A 25,847-nucleotide genomic window follows, 5' to 3' on the forward strand; every position below is an offset into this window, starting at 1 on the left:
AGCTTGGCTCCTGCCTTTGAGGGAGAGAAAGGATGCTAAAAGACCCAGTATCCGAATGACTCGGAGAGGGCGAAACTGGAACCTGGGACGTCCCAAGAGAAGAGGGGAAAGGATCAGAGGAACATGAGCCCTGGAATGCCTGAAGGAAAGTACCGAGGATCCTGCGAGGAGGGAAAGTATCAGATTTAGGGAAAGGTGGTTTCAACTGGAATTGGGTTCACTGTTAGTAAATTAAGAAACCATTAAACATTGTTGAGATGTCAGGTTTTGGGACCTGACTGCAAAGGGGGCTGAAGGTGAAGCTCTGGCTGCTGGGGAGATAAAAAAAAAATAATAAATTGTGGTATTTGTTAAGCGCTTACTATGTGCAAAGCACTGTTCTAAGCGCTGGGGGATACAAGGTGATCAGGTTGTCCCACGTGGGGCTAACAGTTTTAATCCCCATTTTAACAGATGAGGTAACTGAGGCATAGAGAAGTTAAGTGACTTGCCCAAAGTGACACAGCTGGCACGTGGCAGCGCCGGAATTAGAACCCGTGACCTCTGATTCCCAAGCCCATGCTCTTTCCCCTGAGCCACGCTGCTTCACGTGACCTGAGAAACTGCAGGAGCAGGAAGGAGCACTGTTCCCGTGAGCAGGCTAGTCCCCAAAGATCCTATTGCCTTCGGGGAGGCACGTGAGCATCAGGTGAGGGGGGCGGGGGTGACAGCAAGAGAGGGTCCAGGGTACAAACAAAGAATCTTAGGTGATGAGAAATACATTTTCTTGGAAAAACTTCATCAGGATCCCAGAACAGAATTTCAAGGACTTCTCACTCTTGTAGGCAGTTATTTGTTTTACCTAAATCGACAACCAAGATCTGGCATTTTATTTAGCCGACCTCACCTTGTCACTCTGTTACTACGAACCAGCCGGCACACTCTGCTCTGCTAATGCCAACCTATTCACTGTAGTTTAATCTCGTCTATCTCGGTGCCTCTGGTGTGGAACGCCCTCCCTCTTCACATTGACAATTACTCTCGGCACCTTCAAAGCCTGATTGAAGGCACATCTCCTCCAAGAGGCCTTCCCTGACTAAGCCTTCATTTCCTCTTCTCCCACTCCATTCTGCATCTCCCTGATGTTCTACTTTACTCGCGCCGGCCCCCCTGCGCCCTGTCCCTCAGCACTTATGTACATAACCATGATTTATTTATTTATATTAATGTCTGTCTCCCCTTCTAGACTGTAAGCTTATTCTGGGAAGGGAATGTATCTGCTACATTGTTACACTGCACTCTCCCAAGCGCTTAGTACAGTATTCTGCAAACAGTAAGCATTCTATAAATATGATTAACTGGCCATCCAAGGATTATTAGCAACAACAGAAATTAATACATTACATTCCTTCATTCATTCAACTGCATTTATTCAGCGCTTACTGTGTGCACAGCCCTGTACTAAGTTTATTCAATCATAGACTTTGATTCCTGAAATAGGGGATCACCTAATGTCAGGCTTCAACATGCTAATGCATCAAAATGAGATTTCTAATTCTAACCCAACATTCCTTTCAACCAGTAGTCAGAAAAATGACAATCTGCTTTTCCCTCTAAGTATACCTGGTACTAGAAAAAAAGTTTAAAACTAGATTGCTTTAATTTTTTTCCCCGAGGCCAGTAAAACTTGCTCCAACCTGTGCTTTCTTTCCTTCTCTTGACTCACAGGAGGTACTAGGGGAATACAATTATCCTAAAAAGGTTAATTGGGAAATACCATTAACGATGGAATACAAATTGGGTTATTCCAGTGTTCCATATTTATGAGCTTGCAAAACAAAGTTATTTTTGATATCAAGCAAATATTTTTAATTAGTTTAATTCTCCGCCTTAAGGGTAGAAATAAACTCATATTTGAATGGTAATTTTAATAATTTGAAATTACATTGCAACACAGTAATCAAATTTTGAAACTGGCATAAATCCCAGTTACTCGGCTGGATTTCTAAATATCTCTTGACTCTGCTAACCACAATTAGTATGAGGCAATTCAGCCTTCAAATTGCTGGTAACACTTCAATTCTGCTCCAGTTGACTGGGTATTTTTAGAAAATGAAACTCTTCCACAATAGGCAAGAGTTCTAGCAGAATTTTCAAGAAAGTGATTATCTGTGACCTATTAATGACGAGAAAGAGGGAGTAAATACAGAGGGAGTAAATACCACGCTAACTCAATTCACCCAAGGCACAACGCAGCCCCAACACAAGAAACCTCCCCACGGAAAGAGAATGGAAGGTCTGAGGTCAATCACAAGGAGGAGAGGCAAACTTTAAAACGTAAGCGGGGAGAGGGAAGATGATTAATTCGAGTTCACTGAGCAGCAGAAAAATCAGGCCATTATATAATATGGAGACCTTTATGCAAAGGTTCCACACAGAAATCTGAGAAGCCTATTCCCCGTCTTTCCGACTCGCTCTGAAATGGAAGCATTGCTTATACCGCGAAAACCCCGGTTCGAGAGCGGGGAGGAAACGTTACACTCGATTTGGTGGGAGAAGTACATAGAATCCCACCTTAATTTCAAACCGACAAAGAATCATGAAAGGACACGCAATATTTCAGGCTACAGAGAGGGTCGGAAAATGATTCAAGGACTAAGGGCTGACTTTAAAGGAAATATTATTTGCTGAGCTGTTTATCTACGTGACAACCAAGACGAGGCTGAGCCTGATCCAAGAGAATAATAATAATAATGGTGGTATTTGTTAAGTGCTTACTATGTGCCAAGCACAGTACTAAGGACTGGGGTGGATACAAGCAAATTGATAGGACGCGGTCCCTGTCCCATTAGATGACAAAAGAGAAGCTATCAAAAAAATAACACCACCATCAGTTTTCCATTCTTGACACACTGCTTAACACAGGACAGCAGCTTGGGATGCCTCGGCTAGGCAACGCTGCAGAAATGACAAGGCACGTCTCAAAAGAATTAGGAAAATTACACCACACAAACGGGAAACAGCAGATGAGAGAGACAAGAATACGCAACAGTGCATCTCTAGTCACTGAGAGGAAAGCAATGGCAGTGACCCCTGGATTGGCAGTCTCCCTCTCTGCCCCTCGCCCCAACCTCCTGCAGAAGACTCTGTGCTGAAACTCAATTACGATGACCCTGTTAGCAAAAAATGACATAAAAATCCAATCCGAGAGATGAGTAGAAGTCGTTCAAATGATCATTACCAAGAGGAGGTGCAGTCCAGCCACACCATAAGGATGTACAATCATTTCAGGCAGGACACCTTTAATACCCTCTCTCTTTCTCTTAATTCCGGCTCCGCCATTTGACTGCTGTGTGACCTTGGGTAAGTCACTTAACTTCTCTTTGCCTCAGTTCCCTCATCTGTAAAAGGGGGATTAAGACTGTGAGCCCCATGTGGGACAGGGATCGTGTCCAATCTGATTAACTTGTATCTACGCTAGTGGTTAGAACAGTGCTTGACACAGAGTAAGAGCTTAAATGCCATTATCATTATTACTGTTATTAGATGTGCCCATGTGACAGATGTGTATGTTCTGGAGTACAGGAGGTGGAGCAGAAGGAAGGGAAGAGAGATGAAGGAGAGGAAGGAGAAGGGAGGTTGATGGGGGAGCTGTTGATATTGCCCAAAGAGAGCAGGAATCCCTGATAGGCTCGATGTGGCCAACGGGGCCAATTGATGGCAGAATAGGTAGCCCTCTCCTATCTGCAAGGCTAAGTAGCCATGTCAAGGGGGCCAGGGAGAGGTAGAGATAATGGATGAGAAGGAAAAGAGAGGGGGCTTCCCCAAGTGCCAAACAGTCGCCTTTCAGGGAAGTAGGCAATTATCCAAACTTTTTTATCCAAAAGACCCTTAGTTCCAGTTAGTTTATGTTTCAGAGGTAGGTCTGTCCCTGATTTCAATGGAAGTTATAATTTCTGAAGCCAAGTGAGGTGGACAGGTTGGTGGGCACTAGAATTTAAACAAGGGGTTGTCAACTATGAGTCTTTAAGTTGGAAAAGGAGAAATCAATTGAAAAACAAGACAGCTGGTAAATCACCCCACATATATCAATGAGCCCCAATTCTGATAAATTCAGCAATGGGCTGGCAAAAAGTTTAAACAAATCCTCTAAGATCTAGGACAATAGACGGTAAATACAAACACAAAATAAAATATTGCACATAAACAGAAAGCAAGAGACAAATATCAGGGAGGAAAAAAGCCAATCTCACTCACCCTTTAACATACACACACACACACACAAAGAAAAAAACACCACCTCAGACCCTTATTTTACTCTTTTTGTTTGTTTAAGTGTGGTCCACCGGGAGGAAATTAAAACAATTAAATATCAAATAGAATGGAGGTGACAGAAGTAAACAAAGGGAAGGAGTGAGCAGGCCTAGCAAACAACTAGCAGTCTATTTAGAACACTCCAGGTTCCAGGGGTCAGGGCAAATGATTTTAGACAAGGTTTGGCAAAACTCAGGTAATTCCGTTTGGGTTTTTTTTTAAAGGTATAGCAATCCGATCACCAAAATTTTAAGCTTTCAGCTTACCATGAGGACACAGAATGTCTTCATTGAAATTCAATTCTTCCTCCTCATCTTTTCTTTCTTCTTTTGATTCATCTGACAAACAAACAATATTGAACCGATCAGTGCCTGAGAAGCTTTTTTGCTGCATGTAGTCTACGTAGTCACAGCAGTGACTTCCCTTCTCAAATCACTGCACAATTTTACACTTTTTAACACCAAGGGCTTCTCTTTCAATTGCTTGTTTTTTTTCCAGCACAGTTCGGGCAATACGTAAGAGGTTGCATCTTTTAAAAAACAAAAAACTGCTTAGCCAGTTACCCAAGAAGTCATCTCTCTGAATTGGTGAAAAATCTAAATGGAGATAGATGTGCTCTGAAAAAAATTATTACTTTATGTCTCTCATTTGTTCTGAAGGCAAGGGCTGTAAGAAGTTCAGTCAGATCTGCCATAACTCTTGCATTAAATATACAATGAGTATAAGCTATAATAGTGCTTAGAACAGTGCTTGGCACACAGTAAGCACTTAAATAAGCATCATCGTCTTAGTAGTAGTAATGATAATTGTGCTTTCTGTTAACCACTTAATATGTGCGAAGCACTAAGTGCTGGAGTAGATACAAGGTAATAAGGTTGGACACAGTCCCCGTCCCACATGGGGCTTACAGTCTTAATCCCCATTTTAGAGATGAGGTAACAGATGAGGTAACAGGCCAAGTGAAGTGAAGGGCACACGGAAGACATGTGGCAGAGTTGGGATTAGAACCCACATCCTTTGACTCCAGGGCTGTTCTCTGCACTAGTCCTTGCTGCTTTTGTGTGCACAGCACTGACCTAAATGTTAGGTAAAGTACAATACAACAGAGTTGAGTAGAATGCAATGGAAGAACTGGGGAAATTTCTCACAATACTGCGTTTGTGACTGGACATATCACAGTGTAGAAAGGCACAAGTGAGCACATGCACATTAGATCCAGGAGTTCCCTAACATGGGCTCCTTCAAGATCACAACCCAATCAATTAATGGTATTTTTTTTTCCAATCAGTGGAATTTATTGAGCACTTACTGTCTGCAGAGAACCCTATGTAAGCACTTGGTAGAGTACAATATAACAGAGTTGGAGCCATATTCCCTAGTCATAAGGAGCTTACGGTCTAGATGGAGAGACAGGCATGATAGTAAATGGCAGACATGGACATATGTACTTTGGGGTTGTTGTTGGGGTGAATATCAAGTGCTTAATGGGAACAGATCCAAGTGCGCAGGTGATGCAGGAGGGACAACGAGAAGGGAAATGAGGGTGTAGTTGGGGAATATCTCTTGCAGGAGATATGATTTTAATGTGCCTTTAAGATGGGAAGAGTGCTGGTCTGCCGAACATGAAGACGGAGGGAGTCTAGGACCAAGAGGAGGATGTGGGCCAGGGGTAGGTGGTGAGATAAGTGAGAATGAGGTTCAGTGAATAGGATGGGGTTAGAGGAGAGAAGCATGTGGGCTGGGTTGCAGTATGTGGTTAGTGCAGTGAGGTAGGATAGGGAGAAGTGATTGAGTGCCTTATATCTGTTAAGGAAATTCTGGTTGATACGGAAGTTGACAAGCAACCACTGGAGGTTTCTGAGGAGCAGGGAAATGAAGACTGAGTTTTCTTTTCATTTTTTTTTGATGTTTTGTCTTTAAGAAAAATTATCCACAAAAAGTGGAGAGTGGATTGGAGAGGAAGAGAAAGGAGGCTGGGAGATCAGTACGGAGGCTGAAGCAGTAGTCAAAGCGGAATATGAAAAGTGCTTGGATCAGTGTGGAAGCAGAGAGGAAGGAGTGGATTTTAGAGATGTTTTGAAGATAGAACCAACAGGATTTGGTGGCAGCCTGAATATGCGGGTTGAATTAAATCAATCAATAATAATATCAAGGTTATGCATTTGTGAGACAGGAAGAATGGTGGTGGTATCTACTGTCTAAGAGGTAGAGTTCTGTTTGAAATATCTTAAGTGTGAGGTGTCGATGGGACATCCAGGTATAGATGTCCAGCAGGTAGGAAGAAACTGCAAAGAAGGAGAGAGGTAAGGGATGGAGAGGTAGATTTGAAAATTATCAGCAGGGAGATGACCTGAAGCCGTGGAAGTGAATGAGTTCCATAAAGGGAGTGGGTATAGATGGGTGAGAAGAGAACAGGGGAAGAAGTGGAGGCAGCGGGTATGCAGAGCTAGCTCGAGGAGTCTAGAAAATAATGGCAGGAGAGAAATGGGGTATCAACTGGAGGCCAGGGAGGTTTTTTTTAGGGTAGAGGATTCAAGGGCATGTGGGAAAGGAGTCCCTGGAGAGTCAGAAGTTGAAGATGGGGGCCAAGGAAGGTAGAAGGGAGGAGGCAAGAGTTTTAATAAAGTATGGAGGGGTGGGGTCGAGCTGGAGGGATTAGATGTCAAGATATTTCCCCTTGCCGATACTCTGGGAAGGACGGGAGAGTCGAAGAGGGGCAGGAGGAGGATGGGACTGGAGAGGCTCAGGTAAGATTTGAGAGAGAACATGTTTGGCACTTTCATTTTTATCAATGAAATAGGTGGCAAGGTCATTAGGGGTAAGAGATAAAGGGGACAGGAAGCAGGAGTTTGAGGTAGGAATTAAAAATTGAAACAGTTGGTGCAGACAATGGGCAAAGGATTCAGTAAGGATGAAGAAGTACTGTTTCCGGGCAGAGTTAAAGCAGGTGAGAATAAATTTGAGATGGCCGAGGTCGGCCTGGTGTCTGGGTTTAATCCAGCAGCGCTCTGCAGTTTGAGCATAGAAACCGAGGAAGCAGACTATGGAGGTGATGAAGGATGGAGGGGCAGCGGTGATACGAGATTGCCAGCGAGGCAGGGGAACGAGGGAGTTCAGTAGAGAGCACAGTGCTGAAGGTGTGGATTTGTTGGTCAAGAGATGACAGAGTTGGTATGGAGACGAAATGGGGCATGATGACTTTGGAAAATTGGAATGGGCTGAGAGAACAGATATCCCGGCAGGGGCTGGGGGGAGGTGTGTGGGAGAGAAAGCATATGAGGAGGCTGTAGTGGAGTAGAGAATTTCAGAGTTGATGAAATTAGAAATTGTGCAGAGACTTGAGAGGATGACATCAAGGGTGAGTCCAAGCTGGTGAGGTGGATCACTGAGGAAAAGAAGTGGGCAGCGGAAAGGTCACTGGAAACACGTCGATATTAACGTCCCTGGGTATCAGTGTAGGGGTGGAGAAAAAGGGAAAAGGAATGTGAGAAAGAGATGAAAATGGTTCAAAGATGGACGTGGGGCAGGTGATATGGGCTTAAACCGCAGGGAAAGAGAGGGTTTGGGGGGAAGAGGGACGGAACCCTTGGTATACAGAAGGCCAGGGGAAGGAGCCACAGCATTTTCAGCAAGAAAACCGCTAAGCCAGGGGAAGTCGGAGGCAAGTGAACACAGGCAGGAGGGAGTCTTATCCTCCTACCCTTCTGTTTCTCCCAACCTCTCCCTATACCCACCCCACAGCCCTCAATTCCAGGAGGTTCAGCACTGACTGGGTGTCAATCACTCATTCTTTCTCCTCTTTCACATTCCTCTCAAAAGGAAAGCAATGGTTGTCAAGGAGGTGATGTATTTGAAAATTCCAATCACATGCCCTTCCAATTATCTTCCCCTTTCCTCTTGCCTTGCTCTCATTTGCTGCTATCCCTTTATCTCCTCCTTCAACTCCTCCCTCTCCCCTCCCTGTTTTTCTTGCTCTGGACTTGCTTGCCTGTTCCCAGTGGCAGCCATTTTGGGTAGCTCATTCGCAAAGCCCTCAGGTATTGTACAGGAAAATTTCAGTCAGTAATTTTTTTTGAGGGGGGCAGTCCTTTTGTGCATCATGTCAAGATGTTAACAGTAGTCTACCATGTCATTAACTTGAATGAAACACTTTTCGCTACAGTCATTTACATGGTTCATCATTTCCAATTACAGTTTCAGAGCCTGAGTAGAGTATTTATTACATTAGAAGGCACTGAAATAATCATTTCAGATTCTGTAACAGAGATTTACTCATGTAAAAACTCCCTGTCCTTTACCCAGTCAGTTCTGGCTCACTGATTTCTGACTCCAGAGCGTGTCTTAACTGCATCGGGGCCACTAGGGACAGAAAAATCAATAGGTGTACTGAAAGATATTTCCAAAAGCACAATCTCCATCCAGTTACTCAGCTTCTTGTTCATGCTTCTAAATTCCAACAGAACTTTTGAAATACACTTCTTTCAGAAAGCGTGCCGCTAATTGGTACTGAAAAAGAGTAAAGGACCTCTGTCATAGGCTAAAGGCTAGGTCCAATGTTCAAATATCCAGTCTTCATAATGAGAGGATCCTACTGAAAACATTACTAAAATGAACATTTTCAATGGATCCTGAAGATGGCCCAATATGAAGTCTATCAAAAGTGTCAGTGTTTTAGAGGGGGGTACAGAATGTTAAGTCTAACAAGAAGGGAAATCTGTGGTGAGCAGGAGACAGCTCAGTGATCTGGTTGACAGGGAAAATAAATAAAATCGTGACAAGAATGCTTGCGAAAATGGAAAGATAAAACCCACTTTACGTAGATGGCTCAGGGGGTGGAAAAACGTCATCTTGAAATATAAAAAGAATTACAAGATGACTGCCGGAGTATCACCGAAATGCACGTTAAAGAAGTAGACTCAAGGAATGAAGATGTACTTATATTTACAATGCAGCAATTAGCACTAGGAAATTGGGAGAAAATTATCAGCCTCTGGCATAAATGGGAAGAAAATTCAAGTTTAAGCTCACATTTGGCCTTTAAAATGAACAATGTTGGGAGACCATTTTATCTCTGAAAAAGTCCTAACTCTCAGCATTCTAGCAATTTTAAAACTAAAAGGTTTTTTGAATCCTAAAAAGGATCAGTCTTTTTAAGTGCTTAGTACTGCACACTGTACGCACTCAAGAAATAATGGTTGCTTGATATTATTCAGGCGGCCTCACCAAAATAATTTACAAGAGTTCACAAAAATCCATTTAAAAAAAATGACAAAAATGATTGGAGTTGACCATGTCCCATTACTTGAAGGGAGAAATTCTTAATTATAGAAAGTAAACAGCCTTCGGACTCCCATATTTCCAAGTTAATGAGGGGTTTCTCCTGATGCATGGTGAGAGCTCAACTACCCACATAATAAAATCACCTTAACTAATGTATTTTGAATGAACTGCAGGTTGAAAGGCAAAAATGAAAGTTTCTCCTGTGGGTTAAAATGCCTCCCCTCAGTGGCACGGCTTGCCATCTGAAAGCCCGTGTCCAGTCTTTTATTTGGCCCCCCCCCAATTGTTTCCTCTCAGAGAGAACCACTGAACAACCTACGTCAGTAACTTTTAGGATGATCGGCCCCTCTTTTTCAGCTTCACCCCAACAGGGATCAGGAGCATATTCGGAGGGAGACCGGGGGGTTCAATGAAAGAGAAAAATGAGTTAATTTTAGAATAGAAGCCAGGCCTTGTTCGGCCACCCTGCCTACTATTCTCGGCCTCCTACAGGCTGCTAGCACAATCTCTAGTTACCTGGCACTTTTTTTTTTGGCGATGGTTTGTTGTTTGTTAATAGTATTTGTTGAGTGCTTACTATGTGTCAGGCACAGCACTAAAGCTGGGGGAAGAAACAAACTAAGCAGCCAGCCAATTGTATTTACTGAGCACTTACTATGTGCAGAGCACTACACTAAGCACTTGGGAGAGTACACTATAACAATAAACGGACACATTCCCTGCCCACAGTGATCTTAAAATCTAAAGGGAGAGACACATTAATATAAATAAATTACAGATACGTATGTAAGTGCTGTGGGGCTGGGAGGGGGAGCTGAATAAAGGCAGGAAGTCAGGGTGACGCAGAAAGGAATGGGAGATTAGACTGTAAGCCCGTCAAAGGGCAGAGACTGTCTCTATCTGTTACCGATTTGTACATTCCAAGCGCTTAGTACAGTGCTCTGCACATAGTAAGCGCTCAATAAATACTATTGAATGAGTAAATACTATTTAATGAATGAGAAGAGGAAAGGGCTTAGTCAGAGAAGGCCTCTTGGAGGAGATGTGCCTTCAATAAGGCTTTGAAAGGGGGGAATCAGGTTGGACAGAGTCCATGTCCCTCTTGGGGCTCAGTCTTTATTTCCATTTTACAGAGGAGGTAACTGAGGCACAGAGAAGTGAAGTGACTTGCCCAAGGTCACAGAGTGCACAAGTGGCTGAGGCAGAATTACAACCCAGGTCTTCTGACTCCCAGGCCCAGGCTCTTTCCACTAGGTCATGATGCTTCTCGTGGCCTGAAAAACTCAGTACGGTTCACCCCAGAGGCAGGTTTCAAGGTTGAGGGGAGCCATACGAGAGGGGCTGATTGCAGAGGAAAGGGCCCCAGGACCTTTCCCTCCCTTGGAAAAAAGTTGTAATTTCCCTTAGCACAGAGGACAGCTACTTTACTTGGAAAGCACAACCTTAGGATGGTTTTCTGGAAAGTGGACAAATACTGAAGAGGCATTCAAAACCGCGTGAAGAGAAGCAGCATGGCCTAGGAGGAAACAAGAGCCTGGATGTCAAAAGAACCTAGGCTCTAAGCCTGACTCCGCCGCTTACCTTTGTGCCCTCGGGCAAGTCACTTCGCTTCTCTGTGCCCCAGTTACCTTCATCTGTAAAATGGGGATTAAGACCGTGATTTCCATGTGGGACAGCGACTGTATCCATCCCGATTTGCTTGTGTTCACCCCAGCGGTTAGTACAGTGCCTGGTACATAGTAAGCACTTAAATAAAATGATGATAATGATCATAAATTACTGTAATTAATATTATTAGCGGGGACTTAGAATAGATTCAAGCATTTTAAAGCTCTACTGCCTAATTATGACCACATAACAACAGTACACAGTATATAACGTTACCTTTATTTAGGGCATCACCATTCATTTTCCCATTACTTTGGTCTACTTCACCATCTTGTTCATCTAACTGTTCCAGAGCTAGTTGCCGCCAACTCCGTAAGGAAGATTTCCCAACCCAAAATCCTTCATTGCTGTGGAAGAAGCCCAAAAGAGATGAACTTACATCTTCTGAAATCAACATGCTAGAAAACCCATGAAAAAGTAAAGATTGCCAAAGATTATTAACAGCCGTTTGAAACGGTTTAGGAAGACTTCTCACATACCTCTTTACTGTAACTTTTAGCAAATTTGTAACAATTTTATAGTCTTCATTTAATTGGTTCTTCAATCGCAATACTCGACATCGTTCTACCACGCAATCCTTGCAAAGTGCTTTAACTACGGGACAAACAAAAACAGTGACAGATATTCCTTCAACTACAAAATCACTTCAGATGTTTTAAGTAACTGATACTCAATTTTACAGTATTAGCAAATAAGAATTACGGAAGCATAATTTCGCATTTCCTCAACTTGAAAACCTCCATGACAGATTATTTGCACACAGTAAAAAAGCCATGTGGACATGTTTATTTACAAACAATCTTTGGCTTTAAATGGATTTTTATTTTTGAGTGCAACAAGAAGCACTCCAGACCCCAGCATAGAGCGTATGGCATTTTAGGACATGAAGTTTCAAATCATTTTTTTATTTAGATGAGGCTTCCCCCATCTGCTACAATTGAACAATTGAGCAAGTGTGTGTGAGACAACAGCATAAGTTTAAAGGGGACATATGATCTCTCTGCTCTTTGTGGGCACGGATTGTGTCCATCGACTCCATTGTACGGTGCTCGCCCAAGTGCTCAGTACCAGGGCCCTGCACAATTAGGGCTCAAGAAATATCCTTGCTTGATGGATTGGCATTCGTACAGATTGACACTGAATTATACTATTCCGAGAAGCAGCATGGGAGTCGGAAGGACCTGGGTTCTAATCAGAGAAGCAGTGTGGCTTAGTGGAAAGAGCACGGGCTTCGGAGTCAGAGGTCATAGGTTCTACTCCCGGCTCCGCCGCTTATCAGCTGTGTGACCTTGGGCAAGTTCCCACATCTGTAAAATGGGGATTAAGTCTGTGAGCCCCACGTGGGACAATCTGATTACCTTGTATCTACCCCAGCGCTTATAACAGTGCTTGGTACATAGTAAGCGTTTAACAAATACCAACATTATTATTATTATTCTTAATCCCGGCTCTGCCATATGTCCGCTGTGTGGCCTTGAGCAAGTCACTTAACTTCTCTGGGCCACAGGTCCTCATCTGTAAAATGGGGGTTAAGAGTGTGAGCCCAGTGTGGGAGAGGGATTGTGTCCAACCTGATCAATTTGGACCTCCCTAGCGCTTAGAATGGTGCTTGACACATAATAAGCGCCTAACGAGTACCACGATTATCATTATTATTATTCTTATTATGCATGCTGTTGGCAAACATTCAAGGACCGGACTATTCGGAAGGGCATGACTGTTGAAACTTCTCTCCATTGTGAAACAAGAATTGGTTTTCCAAATAAAGGTTCTCCTAGATTGACTGAGGCATTACTACAGAACACAGGGGCTGTCGAGACAGGAGCTAGGAAATTAACAGACTCTCTGCTTCCCGATGTTCTCAAAGCATCGAGGGACTAAGATACATTAGTGTTCTGACCCACCACACTGGGGCAGATGGCTTAATGCTTCCTGCTCTCAGGGAAGGGTCTTTGTTATTCGGCCATTTCTGCTGTTGGTTCGGGGAAGCAGGAGACCTGGATTCTAGTACTCGTTCTGCGCTTATTCATATTAATGTCCGTCTACCCCTTTACACCGTAAGCTCCTTAGGGGCAGGGAATGGATCTGTTCCTTCTTTTGTACTGTCCTTTCCCACGTGCTTAGTACAGTGCTCTGCACACAGTGAGTGCTCAATAAATATGACTGATTGGGACTATGCTTCCAGTGGGAAGGGAGATTTCTGACTGAAGGGCCAACCAGGGCGATCTGTGAGGAAAGCCAGCCCAGGGAAAAAAAGAGCCGACCAACACGGCAGCAAAGACTTCAGCATTTACTAAGGCTACTCACAGCCTGCTGGATCGTGACATTTGGGCACCATATCAGCATTCTGCTGCGGTCACTTAGACCAGACAGGGGTCCAACACATAAAAAAAACCCCGCGGGGCCACTTGGCTGCCAGCCGCCCGCCTACTTCCTTGTTGCACTCTGTGCCCCGGCAAGATGCCGAGAGAAGGGAAGAGACTCTGAGCGTTTTGCTCTGTGCAAAACGCCAGGACTTAGACTCAGTGGGAAGCAGTGTGTCATAGAAGAAAGAGCACAGGCCTGGGAGTCAGAGGTCCTGGGTTCTAATCCCGCCTCTGCCACTTACCTGTTGTGTGACTTTGGGCAAATCACTTCGCTTCCTCTGTGCCTCAGTTATCTCAGTTGTAAAATGGGATTAAAAACTGGGAGCTCCATATGGGACCTGCACTGTGTTCAACCTTGCATTATAATGATAATAATAATGGTATGTGCTAAGTGCTTACTATGTGCTGGGCACTGTACTAAGCACTGAGGTGGATACAAGCAAATTGGATTGGACACAGTTCTTGTCCCACTTAGGGCTCACAATCTTAATCCCCATTTTCCATAAAAAGTAAATGAGGTAGAGAGACGTTAAGTGACTTGCCCAAGGCCACAGAGCAGACAAGTGGCAGAGCCGGGATTAGAACCGGTGACCTTCTGATTCCCAGGCTCGTGCTCTATCCACTACGCCATGCTGCTCTATATCTACCCCAGTGCCTTCTACCTAGAAAATGCTCGACAAATACCACAGAAAAATTAAAAACCAAAAAAATCCCACTTCCTCAATCCTACAGACTCAGGCCCGAAACCCAGATTGCTCTCCCCACAGGATATTTCCCCACCACACAAAGGACTACCCGAATTAACTGAAAAGGAAGCCGTTTAATCTCTTGTCACCCAATCAAATTCACTAAGTGCTCTCTGTGTGCAGAGCACTAAACTAAGTGCTGGGGAAGAGTTCAAAATACCCGAGTTGGTAGACATGTCCCCTGCCCACAAGGAATCTAAAGGGGGAAGACATTACAAATAAATTGTGGAATTGTACATAGTGCTGTGGGGGAAATGCAGAAGGGAGGGGGAGTAGGGGAAGTGAGGGTTTATTTGGGGAAGGTTTCTTGGGGGAGATGTGATTTTAATAGGGTTCTGAAGGTGGGGAGAGTGGCAGTCTGCCATGTATGAAAGGGGATTGAGTCCCAGACCAGAGGCAAGATGTAGGGGAGGGGTCGATGGCGAGATAGATGAAATCAAGTTACGGCGAGTAGGCTGAAGGTAGAGGATAAAGTGACCGTGCTAGGCTGTAGTGGGAAATCGGTGAGGTAAGATAGGCCAGGGAAAGGTGACTGAGTGCTTTAAAGTCAATGAACAAGAATGCCTGTTTGACACAAAGGTGGATGGGCAACCACTGGAGATTCTTGTGGAGCAGGGAAATGAGGAATGAACTTGTTTTTAGGAAAATGAGCCGGGCGGAAGAGTGAAGCATGGACTGGAGTGAGGAGGGGCGAGGCAGGGAAGTCAGCGAGAAGACTGATGCAGTAATTAAAGAGGGACGAGTGTTTGAATTAAGGTGGTAGCAAGTTTGGATGGAGCAGAAAGGGTGGAGTTTAGCGATGCTGTGAAGGTTGAACCGACAGAATGTGGTGACAGACTATGAAGGTTGGATGAGAAAGAGGAGTCAAGGATACTGCCAAGGTTATGGGCTTGTGAGACGGAGAGGATGGTGACGCTGTCCAGTGATGGGAAAGTCAGGGGGAGGGTAGAGTTTTGGCGGGAAGATGATCAAATCGTGTTTCCAGGTCTTCCTGCTGCCAAGACAGCCTTTGAGAGAGAGAAAAAAATGTTCAAGGCAAGTGATGGCAGAAGGATCGTGTGCCAGAGGTCAGGCGTGTCTAACTCTAAAGTCAAGATGTACTCATTTAATTGGTGAAAAGGCAAAGTTTAGGAAAGCGAAATGGCAAGTCAAGGGTCAGAAGAAAACCATAAAGGAGGGAGAGGAAGAATGGTTCAATCTTGGACGAATGCTCATTTTTCTAAACAAAGGATACTGAAATTTTTCTTATGTAGCCAACAGAAGACTCCGGTTACCATTAAGCCTCGGCCCCCCTCCGTATCTGCTGTAGAAAATGTCAGCTGCATATTCCGATATTCTCTTCATAATGGAGATTTTGTCCGGGTGTAGTTTGTCGTGGGAACACAGGCAAGCATGGTTGTCGATGGGCTTTGTTGGTGTAGATTCATCCAGCCATTTCTGCAGCCACTCAAGAGACACAAATTCATATGGCTCTGGAAAAAAATATACAAGAGAAACAAGCCTATGTATTTTCGTTATTTTATCTTTCTCAACAGCCCCATTCATTTTTCACAAGTAAATAATAAAAAACCTTTGGATTTATTCTGCGCTTACTACGTGCCCTACGCTGTGATCAGCGTCGTGGCCGAGACGAGATCAGATCAGATCGGTCGCATTCCCTGTCCTCGACATGGGGCTCACGCTCTAAGAGGGAGGAAAAGCAGGGATCGTACCCCATTTTATAACTGAGGAAACTGAATCACAGAGAGGGTAAGTGATTTGCCCAAAGTCACCCAGCAGGCCAATGGCAGAGGTGAAAGTGGAGCCCAGGTCTCCTGACTCCCAGTTCTGTGCTCTTTCCTCTAGGCCACATTATTGCCTAACTCTACAGAGGAGAACAAAGTTATGGGGAGAAGGGGCCTCATTCGGAAAGTAATGTGATTGGGTACGACTTTTAGAGCTATATTTCACATGATTACAACTGAATTCAAGAAACTCAGGTGCTGCAGATAAACTCCCCACCACACCCCTGAAAGTTTTACTAATCCCATTCTACCAGAAATACATCAAAGATAAATGAAGTCGCTTATTGAATGCCTTAGCCCAGCTTTCTTCAATATCCCAAAATGTACTCAGTCATGTTAAAATAACAGTACACAAGATGCCTCTGGTGAGCACCTCCTAACAAACACAAGTTAAATTTGAAATTCCTCTCCTGGATCTGATGCACTTTCAGAATCGGAATTTGGGGTTTGTTTTCCGCCACTTTAAATGAGAAGCTGATCTGGCTGGCACTATCGAGATTGTTTTATTTTCCCTCCAGTTAGAGAACATTCCTCTTGGTTAATGAAGCATTTTCTCTGGTCTCAGGGCCCAAATTTTGAGATCTAGAATAAGAACTAAAAAGTGAGATACAGTTAAACGAAATCTGTTTCTCAAGCTAAGCCGAAAGTTGGCTAATTTCAAACCGATTGATCTTCTTTCAGGGCAAGAGTTAAGGCCGGAGAGACCCTAGCGTTGAAGCATTTTCAAAGGGATTTCCATGGAGTCCCTGAATGCTGTGCGCAAACTGAGAGGAAGGCGTACAAAGACTGATATTGCCGGGAACGTCTGCGCTCTTCTACTGACATCTAATGGATGAATGCTGCTGGTTAGTCTGCTTTGGCCGACTTAGTACTCATCTGGACAGCATTAGTTTAATAGCCTAATTCCTATTGTAAAAACCCGAAAGTGGTTTCTCAGAGCAAAATTCAGATATTCAATCACTCCTAGGAACGCCACAGCTGTGGCCCATAAAATTGATCGACACGATCCCCCACCACTGGAAGTTTCTGGGAAACCATTTTCAAAATCAGCAATGGGGCCATTTGGGAGGGGTGGGAGCAGGAATTCTGGGTGTCCACTCACCTTATCTTCAAATCCACAATGGGGGTGAGGAAAGGAAAGGGGAACTGGGGGAAAGAATTTGCAGGAATCAAAGACTGGAGAGGGACCGTGGGCTCTCCCAAGGGTTTGGGGGTGGGACAAGGAGGACACACAGCTCTCAGAGTGCCTCAAGGCCAGAATTCTCTAATTTCTCCTACCATGGTGGCTCTGCAGAAGGCCCTTCTCCCCTACTGCCCGCCTCCACCCCAACTCATTGGTGGTAAGGCCAGGGTCCCAACAAAGATCAGGTACTCCCTCTCTGCCCCCAAAGAGGAGATACTCAGTGGTTTTGGATCCTGCCTGCCCATACCTCTTCTGGTTGTAATGGCCATTACAATACAAATGGCTAAGAGAAGCAGTGTGGCCTAATGGAAAGAGCATGGGTCTGGGAGTTAGAAGGACCTGGGTTCTAATTCTAGCTCTGCTCTTTATCTGCTGTGTGACCCTGGGCAGGTCGTTTCACATCCCTGGGCCTCACTCACCTGATCTATAAAATGGGGATTAAGGCCGTGAGCCCCACGTGGGACATGGACTCTGCCCAACCTGATTAGCTTGTTTTAGCCCAGTGCTTAGCACAGTGTCTGACACAAAGCAAGTGCTCAAATACCACAAAAACTAAAATAAAAATTTGCCCACAACAAACGAGATGAGCTCTCAAAGGCGGAAGCCATGTCTGGAGTCGCCCAGAGCAGAGTAAACATACTTCTGTAACTTTTTCTGTTGTAGAGTATCCGGGTCAACAGAGTCAGATAACAGAATGGCCAGCGATTGTTTATGAGTTTCCTTTTTCTGTCCCCTGCCGGCATCCCCAGCAAACTCTTAGCTCGTTGTGGGTAGGGGACGTGTCTGCTAACTCTGCTGTACCGTACTCTCCCAAACACTCAGTACAGTGCTCAAAAAATACCACTGATTGATGGACTGGTTCAATTCCTCAATTATGACCCCTTACACACCTGCTTCTCCTCTCAAAATCGCGTCTTTGCAAGGACTTAAAATTCTTTCCCAGCGGTAAATTGTCCATTCTTTGAGGAAGAAAGTGTTTTGGCTTCTACTGTATGTTCCCTGGTGTTTAAATACACTGCTCTGCACTCAACAAGCTTCAAATAAACGCTTCTGGGGCTGCAGTCAGTTAGCATTTATTTAGTTAGGGAACGGGGAGATCTTTTCCTCGATCATGAGATCTATTTCTGCATCACAGCAGAGTGTGCCTGACACGGGCAGGTCCTCGAGGGCAACTTCAATTGCGTTTGACTTGGATTCTCGTATTAGTCCCAATCTCCATGGAAACTTGGCTCTGCCTACTGCTTGCTGGTGTGACCTTGGGCAAGTCACGTAACTTCTCTGAGCCTCAGTTTTCTCAACTGTAAAATGGGAATTCAATACCCGTTCTCCCTCCTACTTTAACTGTGAGCCCCAAGCAGGACAGAGACTATGCCCAAAACAGTACTTGACACATGGCAAGCACATAATGAATACCGATAAAAAAATTTTTAATACAACTCAAGTCTTATGCAAAATTCCGGAACGCAAGCTTTAAAAATATTTATATAAATGATTTGCTACTTTTATTCCAAGATATTTGGGTTTTTATGCTAACACTTAGATTTTTTAAAAAAGGCAAATTTGCTCCAATAAGACAGGCAGGCTGCAATGATCGCATTGAGTCATGTCTCAAAGGCATTTGAAAAAAGTTTTCTTGGGAGAGGTTATTAAAGGACACTTTAAAAAAATGGTGTTTTTTAAGAACTTACTACATGCCAAAGATTCTACTAAGTAGATACAAGTTAATCAGGTTGGACACAATTCCTTGCTCTACAAAGGGCTCACAGTCTTAATCCCCATTATGCGGATATGGAAACTGAGGCACAGAGACATTAAGTGACTTGCCCAAGGTCATCCAGCAGTCAAGTGGCAGGGCCAGGATTAGAACCCAGGTCCGGTGACTCCCAACCCCATGCTCTTTTACTAGACCAGGCTGCTTCAAAGTTTAATTAAAAGGTCAGGTGCTTTGGTTTTCAGGAGCACCTATGAACCAGGGACAGAGTAGTTTTAAAAAATGATGCTCCCAACTGAAATTGCATTTAGGGGAGCTAAAGTAAAATCTGACTACTAAATCTCTGGCTAATCAGTAGCTTTGTCATTGTAAAACTATGTTAATTATATTTCTAGCTGGAAGGAGAGCGTGGGTGGTCTAGTGAAAAGAGCACATGGCTGGGAGTCAAAGAACCTGGGTTTTAGGTCCGGTTCTGAGCTTGGGCATGTGCCCAGCCTCTCCCCACATATTTCCTCATCTGTAAAATGTGAAGGATAAAATCTGTCTCGCCCTCCTTTTACAGGGATGCTGTGAGGACAAACATAAGATTACATGAAAGTGCCCTGGAAATTTACAATGCACTAAACAAGGTCAAAGAAATAGGCAAATTTCTCATTCTTCTCATCAGATTGTTTGCCAAAAGAGGTAAGTTTAGAGAGTTCCATTCTAGCGTTTTACAAATGTTCAGATAAACCATGTTATGAATCATTTAACCCGGCAGATGATTCCATATGGTAAATAATTCACAGACAAACATTTAGCCGTGTACATTCACTTAATGCCTACACATTTTATCCAAGCATTTAACTGTTCTTTAAATAGATATTTTTTTTTTATATCAGAAAATATCAAAGGAGAGATTAACTCCTCCAAACTAAATGCAAGTCACTGATTGAGCGGGGAACAATATTGCAGTTTCTTTTCGGAAATCTTTAAGTACAGCCTACTTAAACGTACGTGACATTTATATTGGGAATGTAGTCATAAAAACCACCCCCGGTTGTAATGGGCTGAGAAGCCGAGTTACCTAGTGGAAAAAGCACAGGGCTGGGAGTCGGGTGACTTGGGCTGTAATTCCAGCTCTGACACGTGTCTGCTGTGTGACGCTGGTCATGTCACGTAACTTCTCTGTTGACTCAGCTGCCTCATCTGTAAAATGGGGATTAAATCCAGTCCCTTCTGCCTCGACTGTGAACCCCATGGAGGATAGGGACTACGTTCAACCTGATTAACTTGTATCTACCCCCTTAACACAGTGTTTGGCATACAAAAGTGCTTACCAAGTACCATAACTGTTATTAGTAGTATTATGAAGCAGTTGGCAAAGTATGAAAGAATCATGAAACATTCCCTGACACAAGGGTCTAGCGGGGGAGACGAACATCATCATAGAAACCGAAATGAGAATAAATGAATGTACAGTTGATTATATTTACAGACAGAAAACTCTGACCGCATTATAAACACTTAAATGCTCGAGGTGGTTGTTGGGTTGATAGAACTCTGGAAGTTGGTAATTAATCGAAGAAGCCTTGCTGGAAGCGGTGGGGTTTTAGGATGGCTATGAACACGGGAAAAAATGTGGCCCGGTGGATTAGGAGGGTGGAATCCCAGGCCAGGGGAACGGCGTGACCGAGGAGAGCGGAGTGGAGTGAGAAGGTTACTTTGGGAAGAACAAACAGTGCGAGTTGGGGAGTACTGGGTGAAGACGGCCTTGAAGCTGGTCACGGGAAGCTTGAGGAGGGAAACGGAAGCAGACGGATTTCTGAGCAGGGGAGAGACGTATGCCGAGCTATGCTTCAAGATGCTCTGACCGGCAGTGTGTAGTACAGTACAGTGTAGTATAGATGGGGTTGGGAAGGGAAGGGGAAGGGAGGTCATGGAGAGGCTGGAGGCAGGGAGATCAGTGACAATCACCTAGCAGGGGCATGACAAGTGCTCAGATCGGAGCTGGTAACAGTTGGGGTGAATTTGGAAGATGCCATGTAGGCATTTGGCAGTAGATTGAACGTGAGGAGGGAAAGACAGGGAGAAGTCTGGGAAAACAAGGAAGTTGTGGCCTCTGTGGGACCCTGAAGATGAGGGTTGGAAAGTTGGGAGAAGGAAGGGGAAGAGTGGGTTTAGGGGTGTGTGGTGTGGGGGGGAGATGATTAGTTCTATTTTATGTGTTCAGTTAGAGATGTCTTAGAGGCAAGAAGATGGATGCAAGGGGTTGTAGGTTAAATGAGAGCTCAGGGCAAAGAGAGAGTCATCCATATAACAATGGAAGCTGTAGCCAGGTGATGGGAATGAGCTCCCAGAGGAACAGGGTGTATAGAGTAAGAAGAGAAAGAGAACAGAGCCCTGTTACGGAACGCCAGGAGGAAAAGGAGTCGGCAAATAAAAGAAGGGGCGGTCAGTGAGACCCAGGTTAGTAGTCTGTCACCGAACCCGAGGTCTACGGATGTTTCAAGGGAGGAGTGGTCCACAGGGTCGAAGGCAACTGAGGGGTCAAGGAGGATTAGGACAAGAGAGAGGCTACTGAACCTGGCGGGCTATAAGGAGGTCATTGGAGGCCCCAGATGACCTTCAAAGGGACAGGCTCTGTCTTTTTTGCTGTTGATATCAAAGGCCATTTCAGAGACCAAAGACACAGAGAAACTAGCCGCAGACAACTTCAGATCTGGGGAGCTAAATGATGGAAAATTGAGAATAACTACAAGCTGTAATGCCTTTTAGAATTTGGGGCAAATCATATCACATTGTGTATCTTTTTAGACTACAGAACTGGGGGGTGGGGGGTGAGGGGGGTGCTATCCAGGTAACCACAGAAAATTCTGGATTTTTAAGGTAAAATACAGGTAGAAGTGGTGTGACCCAGTGGAAAGAGCATAAGGGCCTGGGAGTCAGAGGGCCTGCCCTGGGCGAGTCACTTAACTTTTCTGTGCTTCAGTTCCCTCATCTGCAAAATGGAGACTCAATCCCTTTCTCGCTCCTATACTGCCAGCCCCACGTGGGTCCTGGTTATCTTATATCTATCCCAGCGCTTAGTATTGTGCTTGGCACATAGTAAGCATTTAACAAATACCATAATTATTGCTATCAAAATATCAGGCTTAAAATTTCTTCTACGATCACTACTTAACTGGATTAGTTCTATTTGACTCATTCAGCTACTGGGACAACTGAAAGATTTGGCTCAGCTTTCTTAGTCATCCTTGGATCTTAGAAACACCAGTTGTCTTGACCAATAACCGTTTTTTTTGTTGTTGTTGTTGTTCGATTGCCCATCCAGAGACACAGTTAGTTCTAGAAATTCATTCAAACCAAAACTTCCAATCACTGCTATAAACTGGGGTAATTTTAAAAATCTCACTATTCAAACAAAACATGATCGGATCTTTGGAGAAGTCCGCTATCAAGAGCCACGACATTAATTAGAACACATCGTTCCCACTACATTTCTACCTGGTGTCATACAGGTATCGTTAGAGTGAAAGGCAAAAAACAATGCTTCTATCCAATGTGAAAGGCAAAATGTTCCCCAAATATGATTTTTTTTTAGCCCTTCAAAGAAGCAGGCAGCATAAAAATACCAATTATCAGCAAAAGGAAGAACTAAAATGCTCAGAGCCTCGAGAACAGGTGAAGTCTTCAAAGCAAGAATCCACAAAATGTCAGAGAGATACTCCTTGGCATGAATATTTAGTCAGCTCCAAAACGAACCCCCTAGCTATCCTTCACAATGGTGCTTTTGTTTCCTCTGACCATAATGAAGCTCAGTAAAGGAGGAACTGATCACATCAAGGTTTCACCTGCAGTTCACCTACGGTATGCTAAGTATGACTTTTGGTAGGCAGAGAATGATATTCTTCAGGAAATACCAGCGGTCGAACGTGATCGTCTGCCTTTTCTGAGCTCGCAGAAGACAGCGGATTGTAATCAGGAATCACAGGAGGAAAAATGTTAGTTTAGACTCAGAATTTCTGATCTTAAAAATAACAATGAATTACTACAGTGCACTACCAGAACATCTTACAGACCAGCTCCGGCAGGTAACCTTTGGTAGAGCTCCTTCACCTCTTCATGTTTGGCTTTGCCTTTATCCACACTCTGTTTGCGCATTTCCGCCATTTCAATACACCACTCTTCAAACTTACAATTATCACGTTCCACCAGCTCCTGGAGGAAAGCTACGAGGGGGGGAGGAGAGGGGGGAAAAAGAAAGAATTTGATTCTCGCTCAAACACCCAAGGGAAAAAAGTCTTACTGAATACTTTAAAGTTCTTTCAAAGAGGGGAGCCACATAAATTCAAGATCACAACACCGGCGGTCTTCATTTTCTTCTTGGCAATTAATGCCTTCGGTGGCTGGAAGAGAGTTAGAGAGCGGCTGTGCCGACTGCAGGGAGATTGTCAATAAGACGATGAGAAGGAGCTGGACTGTGTCCTACAGCTACTTTGGGGTGCTGCGGCAGCTGTCCTGACCACTGGGTCACAAAGTCTTTCTGTCAGACAGACATGGTAGTGGGCCAAGGATTTCCCGCCAACCCCACGAGGGAAACAAACACCCTGACTAGTTGCTCAAAAGCGGGGCGGTGACAGTCTCTCATAACTGCCTGTCACATTATTGTGCACGTTTCCCTTTTCTTCCAACCTCCTGTAAGTGGCCTACAGTTGTCTATCGTCGCTTCTCGGTGCCTGGGGTTACGTGCTCATCTCTGTGGTCCGGGAACATGAGGGATGACTAGTCACTAGAATTTGTCAGAATACTTGTGGTGTTCGATAGGCACTGCACTTCACGCTGGGGGAGATGCTACATAACCGGGTTGGACACAGTCCCTCGTCCCACATGGAGCTCACGGTCTTAATCCCCATTTTACCACGTCTGCTGTGTGACCTTGGGCAAGTCACTTGACTTCTCTGGGCCTCAGTTACCTCATCTGTAAAATGGTGGTTAAAACTGTGAACCTCACGTGAGACAACCTGATCACCTTGTATCCCCCCTGCACTTAGAACAGTGCTTTGCACAGAGTAAGCGCTTAAGTACCCCCATTATTAGTGAGTTGGGAGAGAAGCCCCTCAGCCATTTGGGGCCTGAGAAGGTTTTGGCTAGGCCCCTACAAGGGCAAAGGATGCAGAAGAAGATCTGAGCTGTGATGCCAGGAGGTTCGGGGCCTAGAGGTTAGGACCCCAGAAAAGTAGGTTCCCACTCTGAGAGGGGAGACATGACCGTTGAGGGTCACCAGCAGCTCTACCCTGGCCTCCAGGGATTCTTAAGAGAAGTTTCCACAGAGGGTGGAACTGGATCTGGGGACAACCTGAGGGAAGAGGGGTAAGGACCAGGAGAATCGGTTCACCTGGACACCTGCGGGATCCCGGGGAAAGGGGGAAACGGGTTCCCGAAACGGAGAGGTGGCTCGGACTGGGATTCTTTTTGATTTGGGGTCTGAGTAAGGCACATCTAATGTTTGTATATCTTGTATTATATACGCCCTCATTTCCCTAACCTTTGTGTCTGTTTGCTGTACAGGCCAGAGAGGGTCCTGGTGCAGGGAGATGCGTTTGTTTCCCTGGAAGGTCGAGGGAAGGAGGTGACTGGCTAGATGCGTCCCCCGCCCCGCGACTGTAAGCTTGTGTGGGAAGGGAATGTGTGTCTCTTTCTTGTTATATTGTAGTGCTTAGTACAGTGCTCTGCACACAGCAAGTGCTCAAAAAATACAACTGAATAGATCTGCCACCTTAAGACAAAGAGTGGCCTAGTGGAAAGAACATGGGCCTAGGAGGCAGAGGACCTGGGTTCTATTTCTGGCTCTGCCACCTCCCTGATGTGTCACCTTGGGCACGTCACTTCACTTCTCAGCGCCTCAGTTTCCTCCTCTCTCTCCTTCTCTCTGCCCACTCTGATCCTTGGAGACTTCAACATCCATATGGATGTACCCGACGACTCCTCTGCCGCCCGCCTGCTATCCCTCCTCGACTCTGCCGACCTCCTCCTCCACCGTACCGCGCCCATTCACCGACTCGGTCACACCCTCGATCTCGTCATCTCCTACCGCTGCACTATCTCCTCCCTCACCGACTCTGAAATCCCTCTCTCTGACCATAACCTTCTCACCTGCCTCATCTCTCACACTCCCTCCCCCTGCAAATCTTCGCTACTGCCCCACAGAGACCTCCGCTCTCTCGATCCCATCCGTCTCTCCAATAGCATCTCTCCTCACCTTGCCGCCCTGTCCTCTCTTCCCACTCTCGACGATCGGGTCTCCGCTCTCAACTCCACCCTCTCTACTCATCTCGACTCTCTCGCCCCCCTTTCCCTCCGCCGCTCCCGCTCCACTAACCCACAGCCCCGGATCACCTCCTCCGTCCGCCTCCTACGCTCCTATGCTCGAGCTGCCGAGCGCTGCTGGCGAAAGTCCAAGCACCGAGCCGACCTCACACACTTCAAATTTATCCTTTCCTGTCTTAACTCTGCCCTCTCCTCCGCCAGGGAAAGCTTCTTCTCCTCCCTCATCGACCCCCATGCCCGTCACCCCCGCCGATTGTTCCGGGCCTTTAACTCTCTCCTTAGGCCCCCTGTTCCTCCCCCTCCCCCATCTCTCACCCCCAATGATCTGGCCACCTATTTCCTCACGAAAATCAACACGATCAGGTCTGAGCTCCCCAAAGTCACCCCTCCGCCTCTCCCCTCCCCCCCAACAACCCCCTCCCCTACTTTCCCATCCTTCCCTGCAGTATCCTCAGAGAAGATCTCCTCCCTCCTCGCAAGTGCCACCCCCTCCACCTGCGCCTCGGA

General features: G+C 45.2%; 1 protein-coding gene across 6 annotated transcripts in view; it reads right to left on the reverse strand.

Annotated features, from left to right (window-relative positions):
• Positions 1-25,847, reverse strand: part of USP48 (ubiquitin specific peptidase 48) — a 96,211-nt gene that overhangs the window by 31,539 nt on the left and 38,825 nt on the right. For all 6 annotated transcript variants that reach the window (XM_029064938.2, XM_029064941.2, XM_029064939.2 and 3 more), the window contains exons 11-15: positions 23,093-23,242; positions 15,628-15,825; positions 11,721-11,835; positions 11,458-11,588; positions 4,560-4,631 (exon numbers count right to left, since the gene is read on the reverse strand). In XM_029064938.2, coding sequence (XP_028920771.1) covers positions 4,560-4,631; positions 11,458-11,588; positions 11,721-11,835; positions 15,628-15,825; positions 23,093-23,242 — 666 coding nt within the window. The remainder of the gene's footprint in view (positions 1-4,559; positions 4,632-11,457; positions 11,589-11,720; positions 11,836-15,627; positions 15,826-23,092; positions 23,243-25,847) is intronic.

This window comes from Ornithorhynchus anatinus, chromosome 5, assembly GCF_004115215.2.
Source record: "Ornithorhynchus anatinus isolate Pmale09 chromosome 5, mOrnAna1.pri.v4, whole genome shotgun sequence".
NCBI classification, from domain to species: domain Eukaryota; kingdom Metazoa; phylum Chordata; class Mammalia; order Monotremata; family Ornithorhynchidae; genus Ornithorhynchus; species Ornithorhynchus anatinus.